Genomic DNA, 12,916 nt, shown 5'->3' with positions numbered 1-12,916 from the left:
TTAGTTGCTTAAAATCCTTCATCCTTCCATTCAATATCTCCACGTCTGACAATTTCTTCTCAAGTGCAGCCCCGCCAAAAAAAAATATCGGATTCACCAAAAATATTGCTCACTTGAACAGTCACATAATATCCTCAAGGAAACAATTCTTTATCGCACATATGCAAAATGCTATATCCTCCAAAGTATTATTTATGGTTATCGTCATGCAGTATAAGTCCCTGTGTGATATTTAAGTCCACCATTATCCGTAGCTCGCGGCACCATTCGCACATATCCTTGCAGATAGCGAAACATCGTCTGCCGAAAAGACAACAGTTCCCTAGCCACCCACTTTTCATTCAACTGGCAACTGGCGGCAAAAATTCGGGAAAAAAATCAAAAAGCAATAAACTCGGAATCATAAATCACACGCAAATCTTTATTCAAATGCTGGAAGACGTTATTCCAACTCCACCGTCTGACCGCCACCCTACTTTCAAATGAGGGGAGACAAAAGATGATTCTTTTCCTTCGCGTTAACCCTTGCTGAAGGATGTATCATAGTTGGCAGGGATGTGAAGTGAGTGCCAAAATACATTTTTCTTTTGGTGAATTCAAATCCATACAACTATCCTTCCAGAGCAGAAATACGTGTGGGTAGCGATTGTTTTCCGATTTATTTCAGATTCAGGATATGTGAGGAGAGTCTTTTTCAAAAGCATAGTATTATTTCGCTTGGGGGATGAAGCCACATTTCGGCCAGAAAACATATGTCCTTTACTCAATTTCCAGCAAATGAAAGCGACATTTAAGAAAACTGGATGATGCACTGAATCCTCTTAACCTTTACACAAGGAACTCGGTCGAGGTCGCACAAGCGACTGTTTAAAAAGAGGGTTTTCTCCAAAAAAACTAAAACAAATTTATATCCCCTCAGAAATTCAAATAGCTCTATTGATAACCATATTTCTGCAGCAAAAATAAAAGGCTGGCGGGTATTTTCCATGGTCCTTCGAGGACATTCTTCTTGCAAACGTACGCTCTCAAACCCCGGTCCCTGTGCAGTGCGTGAATATAAATTCAACCCTCTGGCGAGCGGTAGTGGTTCGGACAGAATACCTTTTTTAGCCTCTCGTACAACCACTTTGCGGGAACAGATAAATTTTTAAGGCTACAACACTATTGTCTTGTAAAACATCCTTTTACAAGGGGTTGAGCCCCAGCACAGAGGGATACTTGGACACTTCGATGTATCATATCATGCCTATATGGAGAATACGTGTGTCCTGGCGCTGGTGGATATTTGTTGCCTTATTCGATATAACATTTCTTTCTTCCCAATGCAACACTTTCTTTTCTATATCACGCTGGCTGTCCTTGATCCCTGAGGAGGATACATTTCTTTCCCGTTTTGATACGATGACGACGACCGTTTTATGACCTTATAAGATATTGTAAGTGGTTTACTGTTCTAACTAACCGGGAGGGACATTTAAGGCCAATAAATACGCAATTTTATAGATCTACCATAAAAAATAAAAGCGGATGTCGGAAATTGACGATGGATAAAAACGATTTTGGTCCGTGAAGAAGGACATCTTTCGTAATGGCCTCCCCTCTTGGCTGGCTCGCTACCGATATTACAGTATGTGGGCAAGCAGAATGTGATTCTTTGGTGTATTGAGGGTAGTTGATGGTTACGAGCAGGTTAAAAGTTACTTTCTTGTTGTTCTTGGCCTTTTTCTTGCCTGTAGTCTTGCCGATTTTTATATGCGATTTTATTAGAGTTGATGACTATGTGGGAGGTGACTATTTGCACCAACTTTTATTGCTCCGAAGATAGAAAGGAAGTCCGTGAATGTATCTTTTTGCGTAGGGGTGACGACGAGTTATTGGTTTATTTTATGGTTATAGAAAATCACTATGGGGCTGTTCACTGGTTTAGTGCAATGTCCGGCTTTTATGTGATAACTGAAGCGCACGTAAGTGTAGTAAATTCGGTAAGTTAGCGATTACGGAAAAAGCTAACTGTTCCCCTTCAAAATTTGGGAGACGTGTCTAAGAGCCAAAGCTGGATACATCATTTTAGAAAAATTTGGATTTCTTGCATTTAATAGGATAATGATAGAAAGGCAGAAATGCCAAGAAAATATAAAAAAGCCATGATAGAAGAAATGGTCGCAACGTCGGAAGTTGCCATTCTATTGCCGGGACTCCACTGGGGTCAAAGCAAGGATATCTTCGATCTGAACTCCAGAAGTCAATACCGGAGGCGAAAGGCTCATAGTGGGATACCAGCCTTCATAATACATTACAAAAATAATCTTACTTCTCTTTGTTAGAATGGAAATAGAAGTGCTTTCCTAAATGATGGTGCCAATGGTGGCCAAAAGTGGACCGGGTTTAGCGCACTTTAACGAAGGTCATAATCGCTTCGCACTAGATAATTGAAGTGGTTTTTGAAAGAGTTTGGAGGTGTCTCAATGGAGCCTGGATTTGATGTTATTGAAGAAGGTGGAAATGTTAGGAATACCCAGGTTCATAGGTTGTAGGTGAAATTTGCATCCACCTGGTTTCAGGGAGCGATCTGACATGGTCCATTGCCACCATATTGTCCATGCTACGAGTTACTTTTCCCTTAGGCGTGTTTTCTAATTTTGGCAGTATACTATGAACCAACTAAATTAGTTTTGGCGTATTCAAACCAATTAAGAGGCTCATCAAACATGAAGTAATGGGAATATATCCACTTAACACGGGTCCTCCCCGCGACAGGGAATTATCTTCTTTTTTTTTCTGGCATTTGTCTCGTTCGCAAGTGGGGTCGTTCGCCCGAAAAGGAACTATCAATATCAACGGCGCAACAGCGGGTATCCGGTCTAGGCCTGCCTTAATAAGGAGCTCCAGACATCCCGGTTTTGCGCCGAGGTCCAACAATTCGATATCCCTAGCTGTCTGGCGTCCTGATCTACGCCATTGCTCCATCTCAGGCAGAGTATGCCTCGTCTTCTTTTTCTACCATAGATATGGGCTGGATCATCCTCATCCATACGGATTAAGTGACCCGCCCACCGTAACCTATTCAGCCGGATTTTATCCACAACCGGACGGTCATGTTATTGCTCATAGATTTCGTTGTTATGTAGGTTACGAAATCGTCCATCCTCATGTAGGGGGCCAAAAATTCTCCGGAGGATTCTTTTCTCGAACGCCGCCAAGAGTTCGCAATTTTTCTTGCTAAGAACCCCGAGAACTGGGAAGATCATTGTCTGGTGAAATAGGCTCTGTTGGCAACCAACAACCGTGCGCGGATTTCATCGTGGTAGCTGTTATCGGTTGTGACTTTCGACCCTAGATAGGAGAAATTATCAACGGTCTCAAAGTTGTATTCTCCTATCTTTATTCTTCCCGTTTGACCAGTGCGATTTGATGTTGTTGATTGATTAGTTTTCGGAAAAGGAATTATTTCAATTTACTTCTTTTTCTACTTGTTTTTAAGGATTTGTCCTTTTCTATTTTCAAGCCACCTCATTTAGATCAGGTCCGCTGTTTGTCTCGATAATAGGCTTGGAAGTCGAGATATTCTCAGCTCATCATCTAACTCCTCTTAACTAGCGGGTCCTCGTCAGTACAAATTAAATGACCATTGCATGCAAGCCACATCTCTTGCAATTTACTAACGATGATTGCAACTCCATATGTCTTTATTCCGAGCATGATCATAGTATGTTCTTGGAAAAGGGGTGTATTTTCAACGCTCTGCACAAACCGAGAGCTTTGCGGTTGGCGGCTACATATCGCACTGTCTCAGAAACGGCTGTGAGCGAGGGAGCGATTCCTGTTGCTCTTTTTACTTAGTTTGCCAGAACTTTGTACAATAGTTAGGAGACGGTCCCCGTGAAAAACGGCCACCCATAGTAAATAAGTGGCAAAATGAATCAAGAGGCTGATGGAGACAGCAGCTCATTGGAAACTTAGGTCCGTAGCTAAATCGAAAGCATCATCATCATCAACGGCGCAACAACCGGTATCCGGTCTAGGCCTGCCTTAATAAGGAACTCCAGACATCCCGGTTTTGCGCCGAGGTCCACCAAGTCGATATCCCTAAAAGGTGTCTGGCATCCTGACCTACGTCATCGCTCCATCTTAGGCAGGGTCTGCCTCGTCTTCTACCATAGATATTGCCCTTATAGACTTTCCGGGTGGGATCATCCTCATTCATACGGATTAAGTGACCCGCCCACCGTAACCTATTGAGCCGGATTTTATCCACAACCTGACGGTCATGGTATCGCTCATTGATTTTGTTATTGTGTAGGCTACGGAAATCGAAAGCATGGTAAGGCTAATTATTTCCTCCCCACATTCTAAGCGATATTCTGACTATGTATTCTACACCGCGCCCACCTTTTTCTCGTGAAAGGCGGGATGGGATTTGTTAACAACTTTTCGCAGGCATTAGGGGGACAAATACTGAAGAGAATCACCAATTCGAACCAAGTTATGTACAACGTTCGGGTTTTTTCTATTACTGAGAAAATAGAGCTCGATCGGTGGAGGAAAAAAGGGGCCTAGCTGGAGAACCAGATGGCATGTGGTTTCTTAAATTATTAGCTCTCTCTCCTTCTTCCTTCTCGCTCGTAGAAGGCATTCTCTGATATGAAGGCTCCCTCTGGCGGGAGAACAGGAAGACTATTTCAAAGTGGGATGTCAAACATTTCCAGACTAGTTCTCTAATGACAGGTAGGTGTTTAGTTGGTAGCCTGATTTGGTCCAATTGCAGGTGTCCTACACTGTATGCGTAAACGGATTCACCTACCCTACCCCACCTGCAAGGGCACGGAATATCATTGTGTACCTTTCTGGTAGGGACGGTACAGGTAAACGGTCCGAGGCACATGTGGTTAACGTATTGGTGTGTCGGTATGTGTCGATGTCGCCTAGATGGTTTTGTTGCACGTCTTTCCTCGTCTCATCCCAGCAGGAAATGGATACATCCGAAAGATTCATCTTGGATGCAACCTTATTTCCCCCTCACTTCCTAGGAGAGCAAACATGGGTCTATTGCAGAGAATGTTGCGCGTCTTTGCTTCCATTGCCATTAATCTGAAATTATTTTTTAAGAAAGCTCTACCTTTGGTTCCCGCTGAGGTGTGGGAAGCCATCACTATTGTTATGAGAGATGCTGCCACGTTTTCGCAGCAATATGCTCGCAATTACATGGGCGCACACCAAGGCACTGCATCACATACAGGGCACTAACACCAGCCCTTATGTACCTAATTTTGGTCGCGCAACTTTTATCGCGGTCGAACATGTCCAATGATTTTCGGCCTCTATAAAACTTCAAAGAATGCACTGTGTGTTGAATCTCCTGTAAATAGTCTTCTTTACTATTGATTGCGAACCCTGATCTGACTAATTTAATTTCACTAAGCTTGATAATTCCAATAGATCTAGACAAGCTTTCACCATTCGAAAAATATATGCGTAAGGTATGCTTCCTAATCCTAATTTTCCTGAGCGAAAATCCCATTTAAAAGCAGGCAAGAGCGGAGCGCGTACATATTTCCTCGGTTTACATAGCTTACCACGTTGATATCACCCTACTAAACGACAATCGGATTCTTAGAGTGGGAAACTGAAGAAAGTCTGACCAGAGATTCTTCTCAGATCACAATTTTATATTTTGGAGTTTAGATCTCGCTTCGGAGGTCTCCAGGTCTTTCAGCGACCCCAGGAGGATCCACTGGAGGAAATTTGGTTAAGTTATCAGGCATAAACCCTCCAGCGTCCAGATTGGTAAGATTGGCACCACAGACGAACTGGAGTCAAAGATCGGGGCTCTGGAAAATACATTCGCAAGCGCCTCGTGTCCTGCTGAAGACAGCAAGAAGACTTTCCACTGTAGGGGAATAAAGATCTGTCCAGCCTCAGGTAGTTAACTAGGGAGGTGTACAACATCAGCTGTAGGCACAAATAGTGGTAGCAATACAAGGACTGCTTGAACAAGTACAAGTTGGCCATAAAAATACGAAGAGGCGTTCCTGGTTGCACTATTGTCGGAGCATCAATAGAATTTACGAGACTCATTAATATTCTGGCGAAGAAACAGAGGAGCCTGTTCTATCTTAGAAAGTCTGAACGCTCCTGGATCAGTCTTACGGCGACTTACTGGAACTGCGAGCAACTCCTGTCCTGTGCGACTATCAAATCAGTAATTAACAAGGATAAGATCGGCTAGGCTATAAGCAGCTTTTCCTCATATAAATCTTCCAGCCCAGATGGGACAATACCAGTTATGCTGCAGTAGCAGCAGGAAAGGCATGTGTCGTAATTAGTGGAGATTTGTCGGAGCTACATCTCTTCGGGGTGCGTACCACACTCTTAGGGACTAGCGCGCTTGATTTGCATACCGAAAACGGGCAGATCCAGCCATGGTCCACAAGAGACTTTCGGCAAATCAGCTTCACCTTTGCCTTCGTGTTAAAGACCCTAGAGTGCGTCCTGGACGTCTATCTTTAAGTCTCAGCACATTTACTTCAAAGGCCAATCTACTTGGTGACATTGGTGTGAGGGATGTTTCCTTCTATCCCAAACTTCGAGAAAGTATCCGGCTTGCTCGCTTATCTCGCCGAACTTGAATGATTTTCACAACTTTACACTGTTTTATCAAAACGTACATGGTTTAGGGACCCCTACTTCCTTTCATCCTCTGTGGCGTCTTCAATCTTCCTATGCTCTCCTGACCTACTACTCCCGGCTTTCCGCCCTTCCCTATTAACTCCACCCACTCTTCCACTTTCATGTACACCTGTCCCGTCCTCCCATTTAACGTTTCTAGAAACCACTTTTATCACAGTCTTGATCTTGCCCTCTCTAACCTCCCTGTGCGTTGCCTTTCCTAATCCCCTCACCCCCGCCCTCTTACGTCGCCCCTGGCGCTTATCATCCTGCTCTTGTGGGTTATGTTCAGATATCCCAACTCCACCCCCGTATCGCCCGGAAGTCTACCAAGCTTAACTTTCGTAAGACGAACTTTAAAGATGTGAGCTCGCCCAAGCGGCAATCAACTGGGTTCCCCTCCTCTCTCCATTAACGTATGACTAAGCAGTCAACATTTTCTGTATTATTTTATGCGATATTTTTCCCTGTTACGTCTCTTTCTCTCATAAGTGCTTACGCTCTTACATTATCTGATTCACCACTGACGTCTAAACACGTCCAAAATACATTGCCAGGAAGGAGTTCCTGTTTTCCAGAACCTATTAATTTTTTTCCAAAATTCAGCGTTCCATGTTCAAATTCTTGATACATAGGTCCAGAAATGAATATCTGACCAGTGTTAGTCTTCAACAAAACGTGAAAACCTTGAACCTTTCTGGCCCCATATTCGCAACTCCCGCTATTCTGCCCAACTACCCCCTTCGTCATTAAATTCTTTGGCTTCTCGGTTAACTCCATCCAACTAAATTGTGATTTACTCTGCTACTACTTTTCCCTAGTCTATGATCCCTCTCCTTCCTCTTCTTCTCGCCTGCGAATGTATGCAGCCTACCCCGCATCGCCTACCATTACCCTTCTTGCTCCTCTACTCTGTCGACTATCTCATTGGCAAACTTGATGGTAATGTCCGCCCTGCAACGATGGTCTTCCAAACCCCTTTTTGCTTAAAACTGGTCAGTTCATCTCCCTTTCCTATCCCTGATTTTCAAGAAAAGCATAGAAGAGGATGATTAAAAGTGGCGGTCGTACGCTTGGCGAGAATTACCGTCCCATTTCCCTCCTCTACTCCTGTTCCAAAATCTTGGCTAATCTCGATTGTTCTCCCGCTTTGCCTGCCATATAGTGAAAGAGCAACACGGCTTTGTTAAGCGTAGGTCCTCAGCCCCCTACTTGCTCGACTTTTCTAATTGTGCCGCCAAAAGTCTAAGCTCACTGCAAGAAGTGTAAATCATTTACACTGTCATTGCTGTGAATCACAAGGTATTTCTATTCAAGCCCTCGTCTTTAAGCGTTCCGATACCCCTTGCTTTAAGACTTGTCACTTGTCTTTCCATCCTTGCTACCGATCTTACGCATCTCTTTTGATGGACTGTGTTTCCCTTCAATCTAACCAAGACACTCTGGTTCGTTGGTGCTCTGCTAATGGTTTGGCACAAAACGTCAGAAAGTGTCACGCTATGTGTTAATTCTTACCCACTTTCTTTTCCTACTCTTTTAACGGACATATAATACCTAAATTCCACTCAAGACCTCGGAGTCACTCTCGACAATATGCTCCGCTTCGACACCCACCTCGAAGTCAAAATTGTCAGGCTTTATATTTCGCTCCGCCTCTGATTTTGACTCCTTTCAACCGTCCTTAGCTGTTTTCAATTCCCTCCTGAGCAATGCCCTCGAGTACTGTTCCGTGATCTGGTCACCTTCTCCTGTGATTGTTCTGTCCATGAAAATGTGCAACTTAAATTCACCCATTCCCCATTCTTTCTGAGCCTTCCACAACAGCGTAGATCCTTTTGGATTTATACACATTTTTTGAAACTTTCCTCGGGTCTGACGGACTGCTCCGCAGCTAACGCCATCCTGCGTCTTATAATACACGTAACGCCTTCTACAGAGCTCGAAGAATACTTCCATTCCCCGATTCCTAGACTTTGCCGAAATTCTTTTCTTTAAGTAGTTTTAAGCAAAGGATAAGGTTATTGCTTTCTCCTCTTCCTTCCTGAACTCCATTTACTTATTGATTGGAGTTCACTCTGTTTATTGTCAGTCAAATAAATAAATAAATTTCGATTGGCGTTATGGTTGGAGCATAGGTATAGGTGTGTCTGTTGGCCATAAGATACGAACTCGGCATAAATACAACCAAAATGGAGCTAATGCTGTTCACCACCAATACAAGGGTACCCGAGTTCCACCTCCCGCGGCTAAATGAATAATGATACTTCCTCCAATATAAAGTATCTGGATGTAATCCTGAATCCGAAGCTCAATTGGAGATCTAACATAAAACTGAGGGTTAAGGAGACCTGTATAGTCTCCTATACCTGGAAGAGGACCTTCGAAAAGAAATGGGGTCTCCGCTCGAGGATGGTTACCTGAATGTACACAGCCGTGGTACGCCCCAATCTAACGTACAGTTCTATTGTGTGGTAGCAGGCGATGAACAAAAAGTACAATAAAACGAAGCACAATAGAATTCAAATAACCGCGTATGTAGATGATGACGGGGTTCTGCAGTCCTGCCTGCAGATGCTTTCAATGTACTCCTTCAACTCATCCACTTGGACCTTCACATTAAATAGGTTGTAGCGTGCAGTGCTGTCATACTACGTGAGTCCGGATACTAGACAGAGAAGCCCTATGGCCATACTGACATCATAGATGTAGCACCTCGGGACCGCTAGTCGTTCTCCTTGGACTACCCCACATACAAGTCGTACAGAACATGAAAAACTTTACTGTGGACTTTCGAAATAGGGCAGAGCGGAAGTCCAGTAAGGCTATAACTCAGTATTCTTCATCGACGGATCAAAGATAGTCTGTGGAGTTGGTGCGTGCGTTTTTCTGACTGCACACAGTCTAGTCAACAGCCAAGCGGCCATTAAAGCCTTGTACTCAGCGACGAGTGCCTTCAGGCTGCCGGAGCAGTGCAGAAACGCGTTGAACAACCTGAGTGGCTCGCCCAAGGTATCCTCGTCTGAGTTCCTGGTGATGGGAACATGTAGGATAATGAGCCGGCTGATGGACTTAAGGTGGTGCTCTGCTCTTGGCACTCATTCGGAAGGCACAGTCTCTGTCCCGCTGTCGTTTGTTAAAGGCGGAACCGCAGACTCCAGATGGTGAAGGCTATAACAAACCCCGATCGAGCGAGTTCTTGTGCCAGACTCAAAGCAAATGCATACAAGATTAAGGCGTTCTGCACGGCGCGCTAGCCTAGAGAGGAGCACGTCGCGAGAGGGAGAAGCCCCCAGGTACTTTCGTTGCGATTGCCCAGTTCTAGCTAGTGTCAGGCTGTGAATGAACTGGTTAACCATTCTTTGAGGTCGTCAGGAGGAGACCTGCTTTCTTTGGTGAATACTAAAGGCTCTGGCGATCTTAGCCGGCTGGACTTTGCTCCCTAGTTCTCACCACGGCAGTGATGACCTTAGGAGTTTGTGGCACCAAAACAGCGAATCACAGCACTTATTGGGCTCCTCAAAGCGGTCACCTACCTAGATAGTGTGGTCGATGATAAGATAATGGCGGCGTGACATAAGTCTTTGAAAAATCCTCCTCCTTATTGAATTTATCAAGTTAGGGTTGACGATATGCACCCTTTTTTTGAAAAGGAATCGAACGTTAATTTGCAATTCTCAGCCCCAAAAAGATTTCAGAGAAAAACAATTCCAATAACTCATACTGCAGGACTGCATTACATTATCCCATATGTTGCCTGGGTAATTAGGCGACGGTCCTTTTGTATGTCCATTTGACTCACATTATACAGAAGCACTCTAAAAGGGAATTCGGCCTTTGATTTCAGTTAATGTTTAACCTATTAGAAATACATAACAGAAGTTCCCATTCTTTCTTCCGTCCCGGCCTAATGCATACTCTGCCAATGACAAGTTATCCTGAGTCCAGACATCATTGATTACAAATGTTACCACCGCCAGACCCACTGCCCTCACGACTGCTTTCACTATCATCATCATCCACATCCCCATAAAGTTAATATCGAATCCATTCAGTATCTTCTATCCATTTGTAATCACACTCACGAACTACTTACATATCTACTAGATGAAAGGATATTTAAGGATATTCCTTGTTTTGGATTGCGAAAATAAGCTTAAGATCAATACATCGCAGAAAGGATGATACATTATGTTAATAAAAGCATCTAATATTTTAGCTAAGGGGGAGGGATGGTAGCAGAAGCGATAATGGCATTTGATGGTCAAAGACGATGATGAGTGGCCTTATGATTTAAGAAGGGATAATTAGATTTCTTATTGCCGGAAGGCACCGCAAGCCGGGCAATGTGTATAGTCCAGAGATGGTTTTGATATTTATTTATGCGTCTGTCTTTAGGAAATATGATAAGTCGATTACGAATTTGGGGATATGATTTATGGATATGTTATGGTGTGTGGTTCTTTAAGAAAGATGAGAGATAATATGTATGATCAGATGCGCTTTTTCAGGATAAATATAGCATGCTTGAAGAGAAATTTGGGGAGGAATTGGGCTGAAATGTTGACTTCTAATTGATTTTATATTTTCTTAGTTTATGTAACAATACGAGTAGAGTCCATTTGTTAAATAATGAAAAAAATTACTCCATTCCGTATTCAAAACATCAAATGAGTGTTTTGCATAGGTAGATAATGGAAATTCCTGCAATTAAATGTAAATGCATTTTTTGTAATTAATTAGCAAACAAACCGCAATGTAAAATGTAGCTAAAAATATTGCCTAAATTTTAGTTTAGTTTGGTTTTACTGAAACTTTAATACAAAAACTTAGTTACATATATGCCTCCCCTTTGTTGAAATCTATCCAAATATTTTTATTTTAGTTTTTAATTTTCAAAACCATCTAAACGTGGTTAACAATTGAACCTCTATAGAATCTATGGCAATGAAAAACGCCTAAACAACATATGAGTATGTTATTACAATTCACGCCTAATTTCAACTGGTTTTTATTTATACATTGCGTAACTATAATCTAATTCTTCAAAAAAGCATTCGTTTTACCATTTAAATAGACACAATCTATGGTAACGAAGTCAGTGTCAATTTGTCGTTTGAAACGTAACCAACACTATGAACAAGTGGATTCTGTTGTCGTTTATCATCGCAACTCTTGCGATCATTGTAAGTTCTAAATTATTTTAAAATCACTTAATCAGATACAATATAAATAACCTTCTCTAATTTGAAGTCCATGGATGCCCTCTCGTTTGGTTCCAACTCGGGCGGTGTATTATCGGCAGGCACCGATGCTGGTGAGTATCTTTAATCTTTTTCTAATCCTTTTTGAGATCCTGCATATCGAGTATATATTATATCTCCAACTGCAATTAATATTATTGTATCTTTAGCTTTCGAGCAAGGGTCTAGAGGATCTCCTTCTCAAGGATCACCTTCTCAGGGATCTCCTCCTCAAGGATCTCGTCCTCAGGGATCTCCTCCTCAAGGATCTCGCCCACCAGGACCTCCACCAAATGGAACTTATCCCCGACCACCATCTTCTTCCTCTGGTTAAATGGCAGGACCTTTAAAATCAATTGAATGGCTCTAAAGACAATTAGTACACAATTAAAAATGTTCAGCAAGTGAATTAGATATTTATGCTTTTATGATGTGAACTTTAAAATTTCAACTAAATTTTGCTTAACACAAGATTTTTCTCGGGAAGCCTAATTCATCAGATATGTTCGTTGCACTCCTTTAATAGCACCACGTGAATCATCTATATTTGAATATCCCCAATTCTGCATTATAGGTATGTATTGTCTCATATGTAAACGTCCAGGATGGGTGCTCGTTATTTTAGATAAAAAGTATTTTCTAACCAGCGGATTGCGTCTCCTCTTCTGAGACTATCTGCGAAAAAGAGTATTTTCCACTGCTTGGGAACGAGACTATAAATGTGAAATAAACCATTTCGGGTTTGTCGTAAGGAAGAGAGAGAAGAGAAACGCAAATTGTCCCTTTCGAAGGAAGATGTTGCTCTTCCTCTCTCTATTGCCCGGTAACAATCCAAGGGAAGGACACTTTAGGACTTATCCGTACGGATTTTAAAGTTGTCTGTTGCCAAATAAGGTACTACCAGCCTCTACCTCATCTTCATTGCCTCCGAAGAACTCATCGCCCTTAATCGAGCAATCGGTATCAGCACCAGTACCATCCTTCCTCCCTAGTTATCAATATCCAGCAAC

At 42.6% G+C, this 12,916-nt stretch overlaps 1 protein-coding gene across 1 annotated transcript; it reads left to right on the top strand.

Moving 5' to 3' along the window:
- Positions 1-11,730: 11,730 nt before the first annotated feature.
- On the top strand, positions 11,731-12,334 carry LOC119655505 (basic salivary proline-rich protein 2). Its single transcript, XM_038061408.1, has 3 exons — positions 11,731-11,849; positions 11,917-11,980; positions 12,077-12,334. The coding sequence occupies exons 1-3, from the start codon at positions 11,799-11,801 to the stop codon at positions 12,238-12,240; spliced, it is 279 nt and encodes a 92-aa protein (XP_037917336.1). The 5' UTR covers positions 11,731-11,798; the 3' UTR covers positions 12,241-12,334.
- The last annotated feature ends 582 nt before the right edge of the window (positions 12,335-12,916 follow it).

The sequence above is a fragment of the Hermetia illucens genome, chromosome 4 (genome assembly GCF_905115235.1).
Source record: "Hermetia illucens chromosome 4, iHerIll2.2.curated.20191125, whole genome shotgun sequence".
Classification (NCBI taxonomy): Eukaryota; Metazoa; Arthropoda; class Insecta; order Diptera; family Stratiomyidae; genus Hermetia; species Hermetia illucens.
This window is presented reverse-complemented; position numbering and strand designations above follow the sequence as displayed.